General features: G+C 29.6%; 7 protein-coding genes and 1 long non-coding RNA gene across 9 annotated transcripts in view; all 8 read left to right on the top strand.

Annotated features, from left to right (window-relative positions):
• The first annotated feature begins 229 nt into the window (after window positions 1-229).
• LOC118066461 (waprin-Phi1-like) lies at window positions 230-1,787 on the top strand. Its single transcript, XM_035082506.1, has 2 exons — window positions 230-510; window positions 1,431-1,787. Exons 1-2 carry the CDS (start codon window positions 267-269, stop codon window positions 1,712-1,714), a joined length of 528 nt encoding a protein of 175 aa, XP_034938397.1. The 5' UTR covers window positions 230-266; the 3' UTR covers window positions 1,715-1,787.
• A 2,940-nt stretch (window positions 1,788-4,727) lies between these two features.
• Window positions 4,728-6,255, top strand: LOC118066475 (waprin-Thr1-like). Its single transcript, XM_035082526.1, has 3 exons — window positions 4,728-5,334; window positions 5,506-5,571; window positions 5,910-6,255. Exons 1-3 carry the CDS (start codon window positions 5,328-5,330, stop codon window positions 6,170-6,172), a joined length of 336 nt encoding a protein of 111 aa, XP_034938417.1. The 5' UTR covers window positions 4,728-5,327; the 3' UTR covers window positions 6,173-6,255.
• A 152-nt stretch (window positions 6,256-6,407) lies between these two features.
• On the top strand, window positions 6,408-7,266 carry LOC118066471 (uncharacterized). Its single transcript, XR_004690255.1, has 3 exons — window positions 6,408-6,566; window positions 6,900-6,962; window positions 7,054-7,266. It is a non-coding gene; the product is annotated as an uncharacterized lncRNA (long non-coding RNA).
• Window positions 7,267-7,458: 192 nt separating this feature from the next.
• Window positions 7,459-8,914, top strand: LOC118066435 (receptor-binding cancer antigen expressed on SiSo cells). Its single transcript, XM_035082469.1, has 4 exons — window positions 7,459-7,848; window positions 7,968-8,123; window positions 8,253-8,366; window positions 8,453-8,914. The coding sequence occupies exons 1-4, from the start codon at window positions 7,681-7,683 to the stop codon at window positions 8,642-8,644; spliced, it is 630 nt and encodes a 209-aa protein (XP_034938360.1). The 5' UTR covers window positions 7,459-7,680; the 3' UTR covers window positions 8,645-8,914.
• A 398-nt stretch (window positions 8,915-9,312) lies between these two features.
• Window positions 9,313-11,383, top strand: mof (males absent on the first). Its single transcript, XM_035082427.1, has 6 exons — window positions 9,313-9,536; window positions 9,810-10,069; window positions 10,151-10,241; window positions 10,320-10,678; window positions 10,770-11,014; window positions 11,157-11,383. The coding sequence occupies exons 1-6, from the start codon at window positions 9,344-9,346 to the stop codon at window positions 11,374-11,376; spliced, it is 1,368 nt and encodes a 455-aa protein (XP_034938318.1). The 5' UTR covers window positions 9,313-9,343; the 3' UTR covers window positions 11,377-11,383.
• A 646-nt stretch (window positions 11,384-12,029) lies between these two features.
• wts (serine/threonine-protein kinase warts) lies at window positions 12,030-18,880 on the top strand. 2 transcript variants are annotated; one of them, XM_035082426.1, is made up of 6 exons: window positions 12,030-12,520; window positions 12,633-12,895; window positions 13,032-13,365; window positions 13,449-15,765; window positions 15,857-16,134; window positions 16,207-18,880. In XM_035082426.1, exons 3-6 carry the CDS (start codon window positions 13,087-13,089, stop codon window positions 16,636-16,638), a joined length of 3,306 nt encoding a protein of 1,101 aa, XP_034938317.1. In that variant the 5' UTR covers window positions 12,030-12,520; window positions 12,633-12,895; window positions 13,032-13,086; the 3' UTR covers window positions 16,639-18,880. The 2 variants fall into 2 exon arrangements, with proteins under 2 accessions (XP_034938317.1, XP_034938316.1); XM_035082425.1 differs by having other exon boundaries at window positions 13,028-13,365.
• A 677-nt stretch (window positions 18,881-19,557) lies between these two features.
• Mpc1 (mitochondrial pyruvate carrier) lies at window positions 19,558-20,452 on the top strand. Its single transcript, XM_035082500.1, has 3 exons — window positions 19,558-19,749; window positions 19,832-19,932; window positions 20,098-20,452. The coding sequence occupies exons 1-3, from the start codon at window positions 19,694-19,696 to the stop codon at window positions 20,262-20,264; spliced, it is 324 nt and encodes a 107-aa protein (XP_034938391.1). The 5' UTR covers window positions 19,558-19,693; the 3' UTR covers window positions 20,265-20,452.
• Window positions 20,453-20,900: 448 nt separating this feature from the next.
• Window positions 20,901-21,047, top strand: part of LOC118066420 (heterogeneous nuclear ribonucleoprotein R-like) — a 29,913-nt gene continuing 29,766 nt past the window's right edge. Inside the window, exon 1 of the mRNA XM_035082438.1 lies at window positions 20,901-21,031. Within this exon, the coding sequence (XP_034938329.1) occupies window positions 20,989-21,031 (43 nt within the window). The 5' untranslated portion in view covers window positions 20,901-20,988. The remainder of the gene's footprint in view (window positions 21,032-21,047) is intronic.

Here is a 21,047-nt window from a genome sequence, read left to right as displayed (position 1 = left end):
CATTTTATATCAATTAATTATGTGTAAAGGTTTAAAAATACAAAACCTTCGTCTTTGTATTTTTTATACAATGTACAATATTTATTCTATACAATAAAATTATGATTAAATTACAATTGAATTTTCCCTTCATCAATGTTATTTATTTATAGTACAAGTTCCATCGGAGGAGGGGAAGTGTATATAAGAGGTAAAGGAATACCGCGAGATTAGTGAATTCTTGAGTTTTTCTTAGCGAATAGACACGAGATTGCAAATTTGCAAAAATGCTTCAAATAATTGCTAAGATACTAATAATTTCATTAATCGCGACTCAATCTTATTCTCAGTTTGTTAAATTAACTTATTTTGAAGAAAAACCTGGATCTTGCCCTCCTCCTTTATCAACGAAAATTTGCTCTCAAGCATGTTTTGTTGATGAACATTGTCAGGGTATGGAGAAATGTTGTCCAACAATCTGTGGAGGGTCTACATGTTCTAAACCAGCAATTAGAGACGAGTCTCTGAGTGGTGAGTAATTACAATAGAATTCCGAACTATTTTAACAAAATTAAGTAATTTATCAGAATAAAGTTAGCTTCTCGTATAAAAAAATATTAAAAAATTTAAACCACCTAATTCTAAAATATAATATTTCTAAAATTAATGACATTTTTTTTTTGTAATGTTAAACTTCAAATAATAGGAAAAGTTTAATGAGCTTAAGAGTGAAATGAATAACATTAATTGCTTTCAGAAAATTACATATTAAACATGAAATGTAATAAGCAAGTTAAAAAGATAAATATGAAAGATAAGCTGTATCAGCTTTTCGTGAAATTCGAAAAATTTTCAATATCAATTCTTTTAAAGGCTCATAAGAGACATTAAAAATTATCGTCCTATTGTTATTTTAAAATATTATTAACGATAAAAGCTTTTAAGTTATTTTATACAATTTTAAAAATATTTCTATTGCTAAAAAAATTTCAATTGACCTATACAAAATTATCTAGAAACTTTATTGTTATCAAGAATGGAATAATATCCGATCGTTAACAGTTGTCTGTCATTTTCTTTTGTATGAAGATCGTGACCAATCTTTTATGCAAATACAGAAAATAAATAGGAAGATCTTAATCATATTTGATAGCAATGGAAATTATATAGTACTCAACATAGTGATTGATTGGAAAATTTCTTTAACCTCATAATTGCAATTTACAAGTTCCTTTTGGAATCAATATCCTAGTTGATAAACCGGACTACATGTTTACATGTTTTTTAATATCACACCTGAATATTTTTAGTCTCTAATGGTATACAAAAACTCTAGTTTAAATTAGCAAAGATGAAGATTATTTCAGGATAATGTTGTACTGCATTGAAAAAGTTTTTTCAGACTACTTAATCACTGTAATTTGATCATCAATGAAATGATATTTTTATAGGGAAATCGGGATCCTGTCCTAGAAATCCTGTTGGTCGACGACCATGTTCATCAACATGTACAACGGATAGTGACTGCCAAGGATCAAAAGTATGCTGCAAAAACCGGTGTGGTGCTTTAACCTGTCAATTACCTTATGTTGAGCCAAAAGAAACCAATGTATCTCCTAAAAATCACATCGAATCTCATATCAATCAAAGTGATACTACAACGAAGCCTAACAACATTTCTCCTGGAACTCATAAGTTCAATCCAAACAACCCATTTTTATTTCCAAGAAATTAATTTATTGTTATCAAGGCTCTAACATATATTTATACTTGTATGGTTTCAATCAATAAATAAAATAGTATTCTTACAAAGTGTTCACTTAATTTTATGCATTTTTGTATGATTCATAAGCAATGATTACCATTTATGAGAGGATTAAATGCAAGGTGTTTAAATCCAAGACCTTGGTACTCAGAATGTACATAATAAATAGATTTATGCTTCAGTGTATATGAAAGCTCACAAACGAAAACTAATGTTTGCATAAATTAATAATTTTTCTACTAAATTCGTCTCTAATAAAGAATTAAAGATGATTAAAAATAGAATTATTTATTCTTTCTTTGATCATTGCTTTTTAATCAAACAATTCAATCATAAAAATAATATTATTTTTCTTATATGTAAAAACTTTTTGATATTTCAAAGACCAGAAACTGATTGTTGATTTTGTTCTTTCTATATTCAAATTAATAATTATAAATTTCTTTTACTTCAAGTACATGACTAAGAGTTTCACCAAAAACAGACGTTTCATCTACTATCATAGCATTTCTATTTTTAATCGATAATTCCAAAGAGAATATTTTAGAAGTATTAATATTCGATTGCTTTCATCTAATTTATTACTTTTATTACTATCGATATCAATTACACCTATGTATACAAAATAAAAAGTGTGTTGGACACTCTGGTGCTATCTGTAACAGTTTGATTAATGGTTATAGTTATTAAGATTACGTCAATTAGCAATATAAATAAACTCTAAAAAAGGGGTACACATGTACACGTCAGCCAAAGGTTATGAATAAACAAAGAACAGATAATCAAATTTTATATAATATAGATTTCCAGTTTTAAATAAAGTTGTTGAAGTCATTAGAGTTATTGTCCAATTTCGTTTATTGGAAGCAAAGAAAGAAGAAGCAATAGTCAGACATCATTATCATCATGATCGGTACGTGCTGATCTTTTATTTCATAACTCAATTCTTGAATGAACAATAATAAAGAACATTGGTTCTTATTTTATTTTTCAGGAAAAATTATTGCTACTGGATTAACTATATTGATTTTTATTCAAATTATAAATGCCCGTAATCGTGAGTTAAAATTATATTATTCAAATTATTTCAAAATTCGTCTGTCATAACTTTCTAATAGATAGACCATCACTGATAACTGAAGTTACATAAATTAAATGATGATTTACCATATTATATAATAATTTAATCTTATGATTATATCTTAATAAATTATTAAATAATATTAATTTTTTACAGTTAATCCACCCCGGTGTCCACCGCCAGAAGAAGTTCGATTTGGACTTTATACATCATCTTGTTGGACCAATCGAGATTGTTACATGTATCAAATATGCTGTCTCAACCGAAACGGTGTGAAGGGATGCACAGAGTTTTATTATTATTAGTATTTAACCACTATAAAATCAAGAAATGTTTAATTTTTTATATTGTAATAATAATTAATGAAAAATGTATTAAATCACATAAATTAATTAATTAATTTTATAATTATTGTATTATAACATATGAGGTAAAATTAAAATAAAATCAATTATGAAAAAAGTATTTTCTGTTACTATAAATTCATGATCTACGTAGTAATAAAAATATTTTCAATTAATCTTAAATTCGCCTTGTCTACATGAAGTAGATGTTTAATCATCTAAATAGATCATACCCTTTTCAAGCTCAAGGATGAGGGATTTTTGATAGCTACTGACATTCCGTACATAGTGGTGTAAAAATGAATAACGTTCAAAGACTAAAAAACTAAAATGATATCTATACTGATAAAAACTAATAAGTAATATACCTCTCGCAGATGTAAGATTGAAATAGATAATTTAGAACCCTCTATTCATACAAATACTTCAAACAATTGGAATATGAAAAATCTAAAAAGTTTCGATTATTAATCATTATCAAAACAGGCATCTCAAATGTAACAACAATATATTGATTTAAATTCAATCTTTTTACAGATCGTGCAAATGTTGATAGTATACTATTCCTATAAATATACGTCATAAATTTTTTTTTATTATAATACTAATTAAACAGACAAACTAGGTCAGTTTATTGAACAACTAAATTTTATACAATAGAGATCCACATGTTTAGAATAAAAATAGTCCAATAGCAAAGATAATTTGTCCTATAAAAGCAGACGAAAATGGACTTGGATCATTAAGCAGAAATCAACGAAAGCTATTGCTTTAATTCCAGTTTGAAGGAGAAGAGATAGTGATTTATAAGTTCAGCATGAGCCGTAAGTACCTTCAACTACTTTTATTAAAATCTTGATATTTATATTTTCAAAATTTTTAATTATGTTAAAATTATATAGGCTACACATTAATCTTCATTTTGAGTGTCCTGATGACCATCCAATTTATTTCAGCTCAAGATGGTAAGAATAATATATTTGTTGATTACAGTTTTTTGTTGAAAAGCATTGCTTCTATATTATAGTTATTAAAAATGTCAAATAATATCTTCCTATTTTAGCTTCTTTCGGGCGAAAATGTCCACCATCTAGAAATCTTGTATTCAACTCCTATACTAGAGCATGCACTTACCATTCTGATTGTAGAAGTAATCAGTTATGTTGCATGAACAGGAATGGAGTGTATGGATGTTGGAAAATTGATTATTATCGTTATGATGTTGTCAATTAAGGATATAATAATGGCTTTTTCAAAACTTTATTATCGAGAATATTTGTTTGAATTCAGTTGGGTGAATTTTAAATAAAAAAGTTTTATTTGAATATCAATGAAGGTTTTTTATTCCTCTCAACGATAGTTCATTTATTTTCCTCAGATACGAAGTTCTAGAATATGTTCTTTATTTATCCAGTTATGAACCAATTAATTTTTTGCTGACGTATTATTTTACCTTTTTCTATAAATAAGCACGCAATAATTTTCAGAAAAATATACAGTGCGAATATTGATGTGAATAACACTTACTCATAAAATGAGTCAATTGACATTCGTATAAGCCGCTTATCGCGGTCAAGAGCAATATTAAGTCGTTACCATCATGAAATAATACTCTGGCATATACTTGAGAAAAAGATTACAAAATTATATAAATTATTTTAAATTTTTTGTGTCAACCTGTTTACTGGTTTAAATCCATCTATTTTCATACATTTATTTGCATAAATTGTAAAAATGCATTAAAAAAGAATTTTTTGGTTTAATTAAAAACCTGATTACTAAGAAAGATGATCCATAATATACTTATCAGAGTTTTGGTGGGAGTACATTGCAAATAAAAGACTTAGTCAGATAAAATTAATTGAAGGTAAAAGAACGTGTGATTTGAGATTGAAATAAAAGTAACGAACTTTCTAATTTGTGACCATCATCGTAGAAAATTTTCAAAACTTGTTATTTTACGTTGTTACAAAGGCGTCCTTGTTTGTTAGAAAAATAACTGGATGAATAAGAAAACTAAACTGTAGTATACTCATAAGAAATTTGGAGGGAGTACATCAGTAATAAGGAACCTAGTCAGAACGAATCAACTGAAGCTGAAAGGTGCAACTTGAGATTGGAATAGAAGAAGTAAACTTTCTACTTTTTGACTATTATCATGGAAGGTTAGTATGTCCTTCGAAACTAGTTATTTTGCGTAGTTGAGAAAACTATTACAATAATATAATAATATAATTTACTAAACATTAAAATCCTTAACTAAAAAACTTAACATTTAAATATTAAAAAATATTTATACTTTTGATTAACAATAAATTGTTTTCCACACTACGTAGGTAAAACCATCGTCTATTTACTCTTCGTGATACTTGTTATTGGAGTAATTGATGTTCAAGGATTGTGTAAGTAAATATGATACTAATTTTTGCATTACGCATGTAAATAGTACATTTTGAACCAAGGGAGTAAAGTAAAACATTTTATCCGCAGCAAAAATGATAAAAGATAAAATCTCGCGGATTAAAGTGTTTTATATTTACTCTCGTGATGAAAAATACATTTTTCTATCATATTGTCACAAAATATTAGATTTTGTCATTTTATGTAAAGACAAAAGTGGAACTTTATTGCCTCTGTAACGAAGCAGGGAATAAAATCTAATTTTATGAGGGGGTATGACAAAAACGGATTTTTCATGTAAATTTGTAAAATTTATAATAACAAAATATTAACATTTCAGCAAAAGGTGGACTTTGCCCACTAAAAAGCACTATATCAAAATGCATGCCTACCTGTATGTCAGACTTTCAATGCTCATTCAATCAAGTATGCTGTCCGAACAGATGTGGATCCAAATCTTGTGCTGCACCAAGTCCAGTTAATACAGGAAACGGATACAAGGATTCCAACGGTGAAACCTATTGTGGTAACAGAAAATGTAGTCGTTATGAGAAATGCATATTCAATTCTAAGACTAAGCGTGAAGAATGTGTGCGTACATAATTAAAAAGTAATATTTTTTATTCTGATATTAATTTATCAAAAAAATGTATTTTAATCAATAAAGATATTAACGACGAAAAAAATGTTTTCAGAAAATAAAATTTGAAACAATCTTTTATATTACATGTTTAAATATGTTAATTTGAATTGAAATATCTCTAAAAATAAAACATTTTAGTGTTCCGCCACATTTAAAAATATAACAACTTAATCGTTATTTATTCAATTGGCTAAAATAAATGAATTGTTTACTTCTAACTAAATGTAAGAATACATGTTAGATAAAAAAAAAAGCATAAGAGGATGTATTTATACATCTATCTGAGTAGTTTAATATAAAATTTGCAGCTAAAAAGGTTTATTAAATTTACCTCCAAGAAAACAGACATGAATCGTAAGTATAGGAATTTATTTATTAAAATATTTGATTCGATTATTGCATAAAATATTAGATTGGCTAATCAGTTCTTTCTAATTATTAAGAGAAAAAGTTTATTTGAAATAATATCTTCATTAAGAAATTTTAATGAGCATTATATAATTGTCACCGTTAGCCATAATAGGCTCATCTATCAAAAAGGTCTTCAATGTCTTTGGTCCATGTACAACATGTTACTTTGCTAGCATATTCTAAAGTTTTTAAAAAAGTTTAACAGAACTTTTCAGCCAACTTAATATTTACAATGTTTTTTAAAGTTGTAAATAATCATGTTGTATAATTTTATAGGAAACATATTAATTGTGTTGCTCACTTTATTTATTGTGATTCAAACAATAAATGGTCGTGCTCGTAAGTAGTATTATTTATTTTTATAATGATAGTTTTTGAATAATGAGTACAGAACGATTTTTCTTAATATTCAAAAATTTTGTCATTTCAGATAATGTCCCACAATGTCCATCACCAAACGTAATATCAGATGCAATTAATGCTGATAGATGTACTTATGATTTTGAATGTTATGTACCAAATGAGAAAATATGCTGTGAAAATCGTAATGGACGGAAAATATGTGTATATCCCATATATTAAATGTTAAAAAACTCTGTTTTAAATTTATTGGTACACTTTAAGAATCTAATATTTTGTAAAATATGAGACAAATAAAAAGATTTAAATAATTGGAAAATTTGGGTTTCTATTTCATAAATTATTTACATATCCTTGACTAATAATTTTTTTTTCCAACGATAACATAACTTATTTACCAGTAATTCCCAATTCGAATTTATACGATATCTCGATAATAATCGAAAGATAAAAATCGACTCTGACATCACAATATAATATAATTATGTATAGTACTCGCAATAATAATAAACGATCGATTTAAATTGATGGACAAATATAATAAATATTGATTGTGGAGAATGTGATAATTAATTGTAAAGAATAAATTTTGCATTTAACTTACAGAAATGAATTAGCCATTACGTTTTTTATCTATCCACGTCAAAAATTAGAAATAGAGGTTAGAACATAGTGAACACTTGAGCATTGTAAATTCATGGTAATGGCAATCGAGTTTTTATTAAACAGACTTAAAGCTTTATTTGTCTTTCTCCTGAGCATCTTTAGACGTGCTTTATGCTGTCTTCGAAGGAGAAGGAGATCTTCATGTGATTCCATTCCCTTGGCTACCATTGGAGTAATACCTAGTGTCAACAATAAAATAGTAAGAAACCAAAATAAAATGTTGATTATTTAAAATTAAGTGGGTTTAATCACTAACATGTTGCAAATGTAAATTTAATTTCAAATTTATAACGAATGTGTTATTCTAAATTATTCTAGGAGCAAGATAATTGGGAACAATGGGATGAAAACCCTGTAGTTGTAGTATCAGACAAGCCTTCCATTAATTCAATTCAAACTAAAATAGAACTTTACAGACAACAAGTTGCTAAACCTGCAGAATCTGCACAAGAATCTCAAGTGAACTTTTTTGAGGTATGCATATTATGACAGTTGATAGTTCCCTTCAAATTAATTTGTAAAAACTAGTAGAAATGATTGTCATTTTAATTTCTATTAATTCAAGAAACATATTGCCATGCTAAAAGTATTTTAATTTTATAGGATATGGTACCAAGGATTACCAGACAGAAAAAACTCCTTATCAAAGATTCAAAGACTGATGATTCATCCATTAATCTTTCCCACTTTGCAGTAACTACTGATAGAGTGCCCACGGTAAATAGACCAGATAACATAAACTCAATAAAACATGAAACAAGCAATTTTATTTCTATCAATTCAATACTTGTTTTAAAATTTAGAATGAACTTGAAACATGGGAGGATAATGCAGTTGGTTGGGAAGAAGAAACTATAGAAGATGATGTTGATCCCATTCAAGCATTAAGAGAGCAAAGAAGAAAAGAACGTGAAAGACGATTGTATGAACAACAACAAAAACGCATGGGATATCCATATAGACCACAGCCATTAGGTGAAAAAATAGTCTCTTGATCAAGTACTTTTCATAATTAATTATATTTTTTCCACTTTTTTGTATAATTCTGTCAATTCAGAGTGTCAAACATGATTGTTTTGTGGTGTAGTTGCTGTAATTTAAGATTTAAAAACAAATGAAAAAAGAGTACTATCAAAAATAGTGAATTTGGTAATTAAATTAATTAATAACGACTAATATTGTCATTATATATGCAGAGAAACGCTAGATGGATTTTTATTAAATAGTTGTGAATTTTCCTTAATATTATAATGATAATATGTGAATAAAGTTTGTAAATACAATAAAGATTCAATAACTAAATTCGGTTTTTTTTTGTTTAATTAACCGTAATTTCATAATTCCTTTTAACTTAAACAATAGCCTTCAATAACTAGTCTTGTTTATAAACTGAATAATAAAAATTATTAATTCCTACATTAAAGAAATCGTATTTACCTTTCCTTTAATTGTTATTAACAAAATAAAGTAAGTAACAACATTAAACTCGTTACTATGCTCTTGCAAAAATAATCGCTGCAATCTTTCACCGTTCCCTCGCAAAATAGTTTTATTTAGTTTAATCATATCTAAATAGAGGGCGTTAATCGTAAATATTTTAGTTTGAAATTCCAACAGTAGAGTGCGTGGTCCATCATTTTTGTGGCGCTGTCAATTTCGATTCCGGGGTTCAAGGAAGTTTGCATCAGTTCAAGATGGCGGAAATGGAGCAACGCAGTAAAGATAATAACTCTGTAAATGCTAAAGAAACTCCAGTTAAACAAGAAAAAAGAGAAAATACACTTACAAATGGTGGGAAAGGTTCTGGAGATGATGCTGACAGTCTTGAAGAAATGCCTTTGGATATTGGAGAACATTATCTTGTTCGGCGATCTGATGACTCTTGGCGTAAGTTCCACGTTTAGTCACTATTGCAAGACATCTAAGCTTGAGAATGTTCTTTGTTATATTTTTAATTATTTTTCCACACCATATAATAAAACAATCATTTCCTTATCAATATCTCCTTTATTTTGATATTTTTGTGCTTTTAAATCATATTTTGAGAGTATAAATGCATTTGTAACCACAGACAACAGAAAAATAACTTGAAAACATACAAGGTTCAGAAAAAATAGGCGGGAAAAAGATGAATGACAATATGATTATTATTGTTTATAGATCCAGCAGAAATTATTCAAACTCGATTTAATGAAGGAGAAGCACATTATGAGTACTATGTACATTATGAAGGATATAACAGGAGATTAGATGAATGGGTTCCTAGAGATAGAATTATGTCCAGTCGATTTGATATGAGTGACAGTCGATGGAAAAACAGTGAACATAATCCAGCAAATGACTTATTGAGTGATTCCTCGGATAGAAAAATTACAAGAAATCAAAAAAGAAGGCACGATGAAATTAATCATATACAAAAAGTGAGTAATTATCAAAAACTATTTAATTGTATATTATTATTATCGATTTAAAATAAACTACTAATATTATTTGTATTCTAGACATACGCAGAAATGGATCCTACTACTGCAGCACTTGAAAAAGAACACGAAGCTATCACTAAAGTTAAATATATTGATAGGATACAAATAGGTGAGCGCAAATTACCATATGAATATAACTTTTGTAAGACACAAAAAGGATTTGATTATTTTCAAAGTTTTTCCACAGGTAAATATGAAATTGACACATGGTATTTTAGCCCGTATCCTGAAGAATATGGCAAACAGCCAAAGTTATGGATATGTGAATATTGTCTTAAATACATGCGATTGGAGAAAACATATCGGTATCATATGAGTGAATGTACGCATAGACAACCAGTTGGCAAAGAAATATATCGTAAAGGAACTTTGTCGATATGGGAAGTTGATGGAAGAGAGCATAAAATTTATTGTCAAAATCTATGTCTTCTGGCTAAATTATTCTTAGATCACAAAACATTATATTTCGATGTAGAACCCTTTCTTTTTTACATTCTTTGTGAAGTTGATAAACATGGGGCTCATTTAGTTGGATATTTCTCAAAGGTTAATTATTTACTTTTATATACATTTCTATTCTTTAAAATTTTTAATAGTAAAATATGTTTTGATGAATCATTAAATTTTTATCTTTCAGGAAAAAGAATCTCCTGATGGTAATAATGTTGCTTGTATCTTAACGCTTCCACCTTTTCAAAGGCAAGGATATGGAAAACTACTTATCGCTTTTAGCTATGAATTAAGTAGAATCGAACAAACAGTTGGAAGCCCTGAAAAACCACTTAGTGACCTTGGAAAGTTATCTTATCGTAGCTACTGGAGTTGGATACTTTTAGAAATTTTGAGAGACTTTAGAGGTACTCTCAGTATTAAAGATCTCAGGTAAATATTAAAACAGTCTAATAAAAATATTTTTCACGAACGTTATTATATTTACTTAAATATTATTTAGCATCTCATTTACATACTCATTTTTATAATGATTATTAGTTTTCAATAATAATAATTATGGTTATTATTATAGTCAAATGACAAGTATTTCACAAACGGATATCATATCAACTCTACAAAGTATGAACATGGTAAAATACTGGAAAGGCCAACATGTAATCTGTGTGACGCCAAAATTAGTTGAAGAACATATAAAAAGCAACCAATTCAAGAGACCACGGCTAACTGTGGACTCAACAGCACTCCGATGGGGTGCTCCACCAAAAAGGAATACCAAACCAGGAAAAAAATAAAAATTTTTGAAAGCTCGATAAAACTCGAGCTAGGAGATAAAACCAAAAATATTCTTGTCACTCGCTTCATGCAGATGACTATTTGACGATGTTTTAACAGACTTATTAGTTTGTCTGGTCATAACAGAAAGATTTGCATCAGTTTGAATATGAAACATCAAACTTTCGATGCATATGAGTGGAGAAAAACTTTCAATAGTTGGAACAAATAATGTCACGCAGTATTATTGCTCGTTATCAAATATATTATAAATTATAATTTTATGTAAGAAAAAAACAAATTCAAATTTATTGTAAAAAATTTTATCCAACAGTCGGCAAAGTAGAAATCACTTCTGAAGTTGATAAATTTTTATTGTTATTTTAAATTCAATTTAATTTGTATTTATTAATAAAAAAAAAAACTGATGAGCAAATATTGGAAATGTAAAGCTTTTTTTCATTTTTAGAAAAAAAATCCAAAAATAATTGAAGGTTAAACATTGTTACCTCCTTTCCTTTAAACGACATCATAAATATATTTGAATTAAAAAAATAACACTCATGAAAAACATAAAAAAAAGAATAACAAATAAAATATGATTCATAAATGATGTAAATAAAGGTCAAATTATTAGAATATTTAGAGGTTGCAGATATACCATTAGCTTAGTTGATGGGGTGAGTTTCATGCTCACCGTAAATTACGAAAAAGAGTGTCAAGTCGGTGTAGGAATGTGGCACTTCAAAATGGCTGCCAGTTACTTTAGTAATTTACGGCCGTATCTTTCTTTGTTGTCGCGGGTATAATTACGGCCGAGGATCGTCGAGACGCGGAATTTTGCTACGAGAAAAATAGTGGAGGGTGCGTTCTATGGGAACCACTTGGACGTCTTTTACCCGCTGTGCAAACGTGAAAACGGAATATGCTCGAGTGCCATACACTGGCATCGCCTTGGCTTTAAAGGGACATATTATCACGATAATACACAATTCTGTGGATTCTACTTAATCTGAGTTAATTTTTAAATTTAACGATGACTTTGGACAACTCTAAGCATAATTATTCGATATTCAAGTTATCTGTGAATAGGTTAGATGTGTGAATGCATTCCTATTCTCTTGACTGTGAATTTTGTGGGACATCAATAGTGCTTAATAGTTTGTACGTATTTAGACTTTTACCTTTGTTTCTAATGACTCGTTCTAATTTTTATGATAAACTGACTCATTTTAAAAATATTTTATCCATGGAATTGTTCTTTTTTTGTTCACAGAAAGCACAACTCATTTTTTCATCATAAACTTATGGATTATACGAATACTTCAAAGTGTCGGAAAAATTCTCTTGGATATATAATAAATGATAAATTTAAAATAATCAATCAACTTGAGAATAACAACAAGAAATTGTAAATAAATTTAATTGTTGGTTAAAAACACAATTGAAATTATTGAAATAGAGAAAGACTTATTAATAAACAGACATGTCTTCAAAATACCTAAGCTTGCTTGACTAAAAAACAATTTCAATTGTTCTGTAAGTATTTGTTATTCCTTCATTGATAATGTCTATCTTTTCTATTCTGCTATGTTATTATTTTCATTTTATTCTTTGTATGAATTGCTTGAAACAATATGAAAATAATTGATTGATTGATGGATGGCTCAGATAGGTTAATGCTGCTGTTGGATTGGAGCTAGGTCCCAGAGGGCCTAGCATGGGCCACTATGAACCCATCTGCTGTCAGCAAGTCAAGCACTCGCGGCTCTGGATACCACCAAAAAGCTTTAGCTGAGATTCGTAATTCTCTACTTCCTTTCGCTAATATCGGAGGTACGGGGGAAGTAGGTTCCAGTGCCGCAAGTACAATTTCCACTCTCTCTACAACTAGTGGAGTGAGTTCAGCTTCAGGACTTAGCGGACTGTCAGGAGCATCAGGATCTCTTGTTGATAAACCTGAACAACGTCAAGCGTTAGCTCAGCTTTTAGCAATGGGATATTCAGAGGTCAGTTAAATCATCCATTGAAAATATTTATATTGTTACTATTTCAATATGCTTTATATTAATTTCATTCAATATTTTTTTAGGAAATCGGGATGCGAGCCCTGAAATTAGCAGGCTGGCGTTTAGATGCAGCTATAGAAGTTTTAAAACAAGCTCAAGGTGAACCTCTCAACGGTTTAGGAAAACTTAATACAAAGTTAATAAGGAAACCAAGTCTCGAAAGAGAGTTAAGTCTTCAACGAGGAAGTCCAGCATTAGATAGTGGCGCTGGTAGTTCTCGATCGGATAGTCCAAGATTGACTGAATTGAGTCCACATCCTCAACTAAGTCGTCAATATTCACCAAGTAGTTTTGTTGAACGTGAAACACCACCTCCACCGCCACCAAGATGTAGTTCGACACCACCACCACCTCCTCCACCGCATGCCCCTTACAGTCAACCAAATGTACCTACGAATATGCAACAGATGCTCAAACGAATGTCACCAGCACCTGTAGTACCATCTCGAGCTCCAGCAGCAACACCAGGAAATTCTACTACTGTCACAGGATCTGTGAATCCTCCACAACGTGGTACGAGTCCTGTTGCTAGTGCTAGCAGTACTTCGAATGGTAGACAACCTATGATTGTTCAAAATGGTCCACAAGTGCAACAACAATTAAGTCAACAAATACAAGCATTAAGCATTTATCAGTCAAATAATTCAACAACTAACACGCAAGTTGAACCTCCCCCGCCATATCCAATTGTTCCATCGTCGACAGCTGGAACAGTTCAACCACCTTCATACAGTGCATCGATGCAAAATCGACAAAGTCCAACTCAATCACAAGATTATCGGAAAAGTCCATCTTCAGGTATTTATTCAGGGCCAACATCCGCTGGATCACCAAGCCCTATTACAGTATCAACTGTACCACCTAGTACCCAAGGATCTATGGCTAGACCAACACCACTTCAAGCTTGGGGAGCGAGACAAGCGAAGACTCAACCTCCTATTATAATGCAGTCTGTTAAAAGTACCCAGGTTCAAAAGCCTGTTCTTCAAACTGCTATTGCTCCTACCTCTCCTCAACCAATCTCTACATCTAATACGTCTCCACCACCACCTCCATCGTATGCCTCATCGATTCAACAAAAACAACAACAACAACAACCTCAACAACCTTTACCACCTGCATATCCTCCTGTGAATAATCCAACGACTACGGCCAATCCTACAGCAATAGGTTTGGGTGTACCAGTTGGTGTTCCTACGACAGAACCTCCAAGTTATGCGACGACAATGCAAGCTCTTGCGGTTCAACGCAGTATGCATCATCCCCTTCCGCCACCACCATATGGAACACCAACAGATGATGCTATGTCGATATCAACAGTAGAAAGCAATAGTGCTCCTAGATCATCCCCTGTAGCTCATCATCCACCACTTCAAAGAAAGTACTCACCCGTGGAAAGTTGTCAACAACATCATTCAGATCATACACCACCACTTCCTCCAACTGCTTCCACATCAGTGTCTAATCGAAACAATAATAATATCAATAATAATAATAGTAACAATAACAATAATAATCATCCACCGTCTCCTGATAGTGCCAAAGGTGGACCATATAAAATAAAGCATCAATCTCCTATTCCTGAGAGAAAGCATATGAGTAAAGAGAAAGAGGAAGAGCGAAGAGATTGTAAAGTTCGAAATTACTCTCCTCAAGCGTTTAAATTTTTTATGGAGCAACACGTGGAGAATGTTCTCAAGTCTCATAAACAACGACTTTATAGGAGGTTGCAGTTAGAAACGGAAATGGCGAAAATAGGCCTTAGTGCTGAAGCACAGTGTCAAATGAGGAAAATGTTATCACAGAAGGAATCGAATTATATTAGATTAAAAAGAGCAAAAATGGACAAGACAATGTTTACTAAAATAAAACCGATTGGTGTTGGTGCATTTGGTGAAGTGACGCTAGTTAGAAAACTAGATACTAATCAGTTTTATGCTATGAAAACATTAAGAAAAGCTGATGTGCTTAATCGTAACCAAGTGGCTCATGTTAAAGCTGAACGAGATATTCTCGCTGAAGCTGACAATGAATGGGTCGTCAAGCTTTATTATTCATTTCAAGACAAGGATAATCTCTATTTTGTTATGGATTATATACCAGGTGGTGATCTCATGTCATTGCTCATCAAGTATGGTATTTTTAAAGAACCGTTAGCAAGGTTTTACATCGCCGAACTTACTTGTGCTGTCGAAAGTGTCCATAAAATGGGATTTATTCATCGAGACATTAAACCAGATAATATTCTTATTGATCGTGATGGACACATTAAACTTACGGATTTTGGGCTGTGCACGGGATTCCGCTGGACTCACAATTCCAAGTATTACCAGCAAAATGGTTAGTTTAATTCCTTTTATATTAATTAGTCAGTGGGATTCAAATATACAATATTATTTTTAATCATACCTCTGATAAATTTTATTTACAGGTCATGGTAAGCAGGATTCAATGGACCCAGCTGATGATTGGAATAATGAGTGTCGTTGTATTCAACTGAAACCTTTAGAACGAAGACGACACAGAGAACATCAACGATGTTTAGCACATTCTTTAGTTGGAACTCCAAATTATATTGCTCCAGAAGTGTTGCAGCGTACGGGATACACTCAGTTATGTGATTGGTGGAGTGTTGGGGTAATTTTATATGAAATGTTAGTCGGATCGCCACCTTTCCTTGCCAATTCTCCTGCTGAAACGCAGTATAAGGTATGTTAGCTATTAAAAAAAAATTATCTATCAGAAGATCAAGCATTGATATTTTTAAATGATATTTTGTAGGTTATAAATTGGGAAACAACTCTACATATTCCAAAGCAGGCTAATCTTTCGCCTGAAGGCAAGGATTTAATCCTTAAGCTGTGTGTAGGTGCGGACCGTCGACTTGGAAAGAATGCGGATGAGGTGAAGAGTCATCCCTTCTTCGAGAGCATTGACTTTGAGAAGGGCTTACGTCGTCAAGTCGCGCCACACATACCGCGCATTCAGTATCCAACAGACACAAGTAACTTTGACCCCGTGGATCCAGATAAACTTCGAAACTCCGAGACTTCAGATTCGAACAAATCTGATGAACTTTTGGACAACGGAAAACCTTTTCATGGGTTCTTTGAATTTACGTTTCGTCGATTTTTTGATGATGGTGGTGGAGCTCCTTATCCTAGTCGAATAAGTTTGGATGACAATGATAATCAGGGCCCGGTTTATGTATGACATTAGGCTTAAAACTGGCTCTAAGAGTTACCCTCTTAAAAAATATATGAACGATGTGTAAATTACTATGAAGAATAACATCGTTTGTAAGTAGGTACAAAGTGATTACTGTCTCTCTGACGTTAATTTTACTCACGTTGCTTTAACGCATATGAACTTCTTGTTCATCTGACAAAGTGAAACAAGAAGAAAAATTGAAGAAACAATGGGAAAACTTCTCTGTTAAAGAATGTGGTGAAATAAAAAAATTAATTAAGTTGAAGTAAAAAGGTAATTTTAATGAGGTAACGAAACATTACTGAGGGATAAAGAAAAAGCACGTGGAAAACACACAAATTGAATAGTGAGTTTATCAGCAATTATTGGACAGACGAATTATTACATCGAAGGAAGAAAGTGCGCGTTTTGTGTGTTTAAGTGAGTACTGTGATATTGCCGATAATTAGAATAATGTGGCTTATAAATTACACTCGGTTCTTATTTAAATTTTTTTTATATATCAAACGATGTGCGTATAATTATTGTTATTAATTATTTCAATCGATTAATTAATTAAATAGTTCATTCGTCAATCAATCCATTAATTATATGAACAATATTATCACTGTATAGAATCTTTCTATTTTCGGATGAATGTGATGTGTTCATCGCGTAATTATCATGCTTTTTAGATTTTACGCGACTTGTAATAACCGATTTATTTTTAAACAATATTATCGATTTTCAGCTGGTTTTTGTTTTCTCTCTCATCAATATGAATTTTATTTAAATACCCGCCTACACTGACAATCAAATGCGGAATATTAGTGCGCAATACAATCTTAATTAAATGATTAACTAATCATTAAATAAAAATATAAGATGAGATTAATGAAATGATGAATGATTAATGATAATAAAAATACTAGTGTTCTATAGAAAATTATTTAAGCCCTGTGCAAACAACGAAACTTATATATACATACATATATATATATATATATATTTTCAACATGTACAAAACGTGTGATTCAATTACTAGGATCAGAAAAATGATTCGTAATGTGTAATAAAGTGCCTTTACCTCGAAGTAGGCAAAATAAGCTTTTTAAAAGTTTACAAACCTCAATTACTCATCTTTGATGTGCGTTCATATATCATAATTTGTTCGTTAGCTCATCAAAATGAATTATATTGAGGGTAGTTTATAATAAAACGGATTGCAATGTATGTACCATGTACAGACGTATTTGTTTAACTATTGGTATTTCTATAATTATTAATAATAATGTCACTAAAATTATTATTATGAATATTATTATAATAATTTTATTATTAATATTGCTATTATTTTATTATTACTATCATTATCATTATCATTACTATTTTATTATCGTAATTATTATCACTACTACTATTCTTACTACTATTATAAATTTTCCGTTGTATGTGTGTAATATATTGTTAAACCGGTGCAAAATCATAAAACGAAAAGTGCCTTAACATCTGTTCTCACTTTTCTGATTTTTTTTTTCTAATGAAGCATTACTTAGATATTTAATAAATGCAATTCATCAAATATTTTGTCGATAAAAATTTACAACATAAATTGTAAACTTAACAACGTCAAAGTCATTTTAAATTGTTTTTTTTCTTCTTTTTTTTGTCATTTTTATTGATCATTCGTACCAAAGGAATTTAGCACGATTTTCCTGGAGAAAATTAATGAGATGATCTTGTATGAATTTTAGTTAATTCTTTTTTGTTTTTATTAACTGTATCAATTCATTCATCAGAATTAATCTTTTAACAGCTATATAATTGTTTTTTTTTTTTAAATTTCTAATTCTATGCAAAAAAGAAGGATTATTTAAAGATTTGAGAATGAATTAAGATCAGTTCATTTAAATGAATTCAATGCATTTTTTTTACTTTATCTAAACAAGATTTGAGAAATCAACTCAGCTCAGTTAGACAAAGTCATACTCAATTAATCAATAGATGAATAAGAAAATTAAATTAACAATCAGGTTATCGAATAAGAATAATGATAACGTTGATAAAAATATTATAATGCAAAAGCAGATCTGTTTAGTTTTATGTGCCCTTGATTGAATTATGTATAGACAAATTCAAATTTAACACTTGTACATTTTGTTATATCGTTTATTTTATTACCCTTCTTACTCCTTTTATTATTATGCTCCCCGTCCCTCTTTGTAATTATTTTATGAAATGAAAGAATCATAAAATATAAACTAGTTTAGGGTGGTTTAATATATTATTATATATAAAGAAATCTTATGTACATATTTTTGAATGTGTGTTCTAAATTAAACTATCTCTAATGCTTATTTATGTCTTTTTTTTGTAAATTATATTTTCCCTTTATCAACATTTAACAATGTATGATGGTCAACTTAGTATTTAAAAATATATATTATCAAAAGTACAATCAAATAAGTAAAACACTTACTCATTAACCAATTAATCTCTCAGCATCATTTCAACAACTAAACGATTCAGGATCTATTCAGACATAACTGGTTGATAAAATTACTAATTATAAAACAAGAACGGGATGAAACTTTTTATTGTAACTAAAAATTCAGTAATAATAAAATCAAAGTACTCTTAACTGGAAAAATTAACTTCGGTTTAAACTATTATCAAACAATACTTAACGATATATTTCTCATTAACATAAATTTTTAAAATGATGTAGCTGACAATAGTGAATTCTTTTATAAGGGCTTATTGTTCATTAAATTAACATAAATAATTTATACATTTTCTGCATACCAAAAAATTTTTTCACCGTTCGATCAATTTAAATATTTGAACGACTAGACGACGTTACAGATGTCATGACGATCGAACGGAGCGATAAATTTCATGAAAATAGACACCTTGCTCTTGATTTCTATTTATGAATTAATTAGTTGTAAATACCAAAAGACAGGATACGTTGTATATTATCCTGAATCTTTATGTTTATTTATATGATAGGATAAATGATAACAATTACAAATATTTTATTTCTATAACTTATTGATCCAACTAAATTCTCAACAAAATGAATAAAATAATCAAATCACTGTCGAGTAAAGAAACTCGAGAGTACTTTATGAGGTAAGTATAATTATTTTTCACTCATTTATATGCAAAAATAATATATTTAAACTATATTAAATGAATGACTTTTAATTTTTAGTACTCATTTTTGGGGACCTATTGCAAATTGGGGAATTCCAATTGCTGCTATCGCTGATATTCAACGAGACCCTAAATTTATTAGTGGGAAAATGACTTTTGGTTTGTTCTCATTATTGAAAAAAATTTCATTCTCTCATTAGTTTATTGTAATTTATTTGCATAGATGACTTGCGAAAAAATTTTTGATAATTTATTTATCAAGCTATGACTTATTAAGAAACAGTTCAATGATAATTTTTTTAAATTTTACAATTAATGTTGCAGCTCTCTGTCTCTACTCAGCAATGTTTATGCGATTTGCTCTAAAAGTACAGCCAAGAAATCTACTTCTATTTTCTTGCCATTTCACTAATGAAGGTGCTCAACTTGTTCAAGGTTTTAGATTTATCAACTATCATTATTTAAATGATAACAAGACAAAAACGGAGTAAAAAAATTAGCTATTACGATGCTCAAATTGTTACCAATCGACCAAATCACCATTCAGATACATATTTTTTGTATCTACTGTTCTAAAATTGTTAGAATTATGTGATATAACTCAATTGTGTTTTATTTAATCTCACTGTAAATATTGGAAACTGTTAGTGTTTTGAATAATAGTACATTATCATATCTATATTTATTTCATTAATCTTTATCTATGATGCGAAAAAAGAGTTGATTAAAAATTAGCCTGATATTACAAATGTGTCAACTATATTCTTTTATTAAATCAACAAAAATCAAACAATCGATTTCATAAATTTTCCGTCAAATTGTTCAATTAACATAAATTGTGTAATCATGATTGGATTTTTACTATTTTACTCGTGTATTTTTTCTATCATTTACATCATTTTTGTATCAATTCTTTTTTATTTAAAATACTCACTTCAAAATAATGAGTCTAATTGGTTTATATATTTTCGAGATAACTATTTATTATACTGTCCTATATCTATGATCGTCAGACATCCTGAAAACGACTAGCAACGATTATTTTTGTTTTTTCAACAAATTTATTTGACAATTAACTCAAACAGATTCAATGAAATCTTTATGCTATATAAGTTAAAGAGTTACTTCAATAAATAATTAAGTTCAGTTTTCTTTAATAGTTAGAAAATATTTTTCAAATTTAGTAGAATTTCAAGAATTAATTATCTCAGAAGAATGGCATTAGAATTAGAAAATCATCCACCAAATGGGGTTATTGGTAAGTTATATTAAAA

The sequence above is a fragment of the Chelonus insularis genome, unplaced genomic scaffold (genome assembly GCF_013357705.1).
Source record: "Chelonus insularis isolate UGA/USDA-ARS -01 unplaced genomic scaffold, ASM1335770v1 contig_346_pilon, whole genome shotgun sequence".
NCBI classification, from domain to species: Eukaryota; Metazoa; Arthropoda; class Insecta; order Hymenoptera; family Braconidae; genus Chelonus; species Chelonus insularis.
This window is presented reverse-complemented; position numbering and strand designations above follow the sequence as displayed.

Bases quoted from the DNA above. Each gene is read 5' to 3' on its own strand.
- mof (XM_035082427.1), top strand. From the start codon at position 9,344: ATGGCGGAAATGGAGCAACGCAGTAAAGATAATAACTCTGTAAATGCT. The intron at 9,537-9,809 runs GTAAGTTCCACG...TATTGTTTATAG, and splicing joins GCGATCTGATGACTCTTGGC to ATCCAGCAGAAATTATTCAA. The intron at 10,679-10,769 runs GTTAATTATTTA...TTTATCTTTCAG, and splicing joins TAGTTGGATATTTCTCAAAG to GAAAAAGAATCTCCTGATGG.
- LOC118066475 (XM_035082526.1), top strand. The intron at 5,572-5,909 runs GTAAGTAAATAT...TTAACATTTCAG, and splicing joins AATTGATGTTCAAGGATTGT to CAAAAGGTGGACTTTGCCCA.
- wts (XM_035082426.1), top strand. From the start codon at position 13,087: ATGAACCCATCTGCTGTCAGCAAGTCAAGCACTCGCGGCTCTGGATAC. The intron at 13,366-13,448 runs GTCAGTTAAATC...ATATTTTTTTAG, and splicing joins TAGCAATGGGATATTCAGAG to GAAATCGGGATGCGAGCCCT. The intron at 16,135-16,206 runs GTATGTTAGCTA...GATATTTTGTAG, and splicing joins CTGCTGAAACGCAGTATAAG to GTTATAAATTGGGAAACAAC.
- Mpc1 (XM_035082500.1), top strand. From the start codon at position 19,694: ATGAATAAAATAATCAAATCACTGTCGAGTAAAGAAACTCGAGAGTAC. The intron at 19,750-19,831 runs GTAAGTATAATT...TTTAATTTTTAG, and splicing joins ACTCGAGAGTACTTTATGAG to TACTCATTTTTGGGGACCTA. The intron at 19,933-20,097 runs GTTTGTTCTCAT...TTAATGTTGCAG, and splicing joins TAGTGGGAAAATGACTTTTG to CTCTCTGTCTCTACTCAGCA.
- LOC118066461 (XM_035082506.1), top strand. From the start codon at position 267: ATGCTTCAAATAATTGCTAAGATACTAATAATTTCATTAATCGCGACT. The intron at 511-1,430 runs GTGAGTAATTAC...ATATTTTTATAG, and splicing joins TAGAGACGAGTCTCTGAGTG to GGAAATCGGGATCCTGTCCT.
- LOC118066435 (XM_035082469.1), top strand. From the start codon at position 7,681: ATGGTAATGGCAATCGAGTTTTTATTAAACAGACTTAAAGCTTTATTT. The intron at 8,124-8,252 runs GTATGCATATTA...TTAATTTTATAG, and splicing joins CTCAAGTGAACTTTTTTGAG to GATATGGTACCAAGGATTAC. The intron at 8,367-8,452 runs GTAAATAGACCA...TTTAAAATTTAG, and splicing joins CTACTGATAGAGTGCCCACG to AATGAACTTGAAACATGGGA.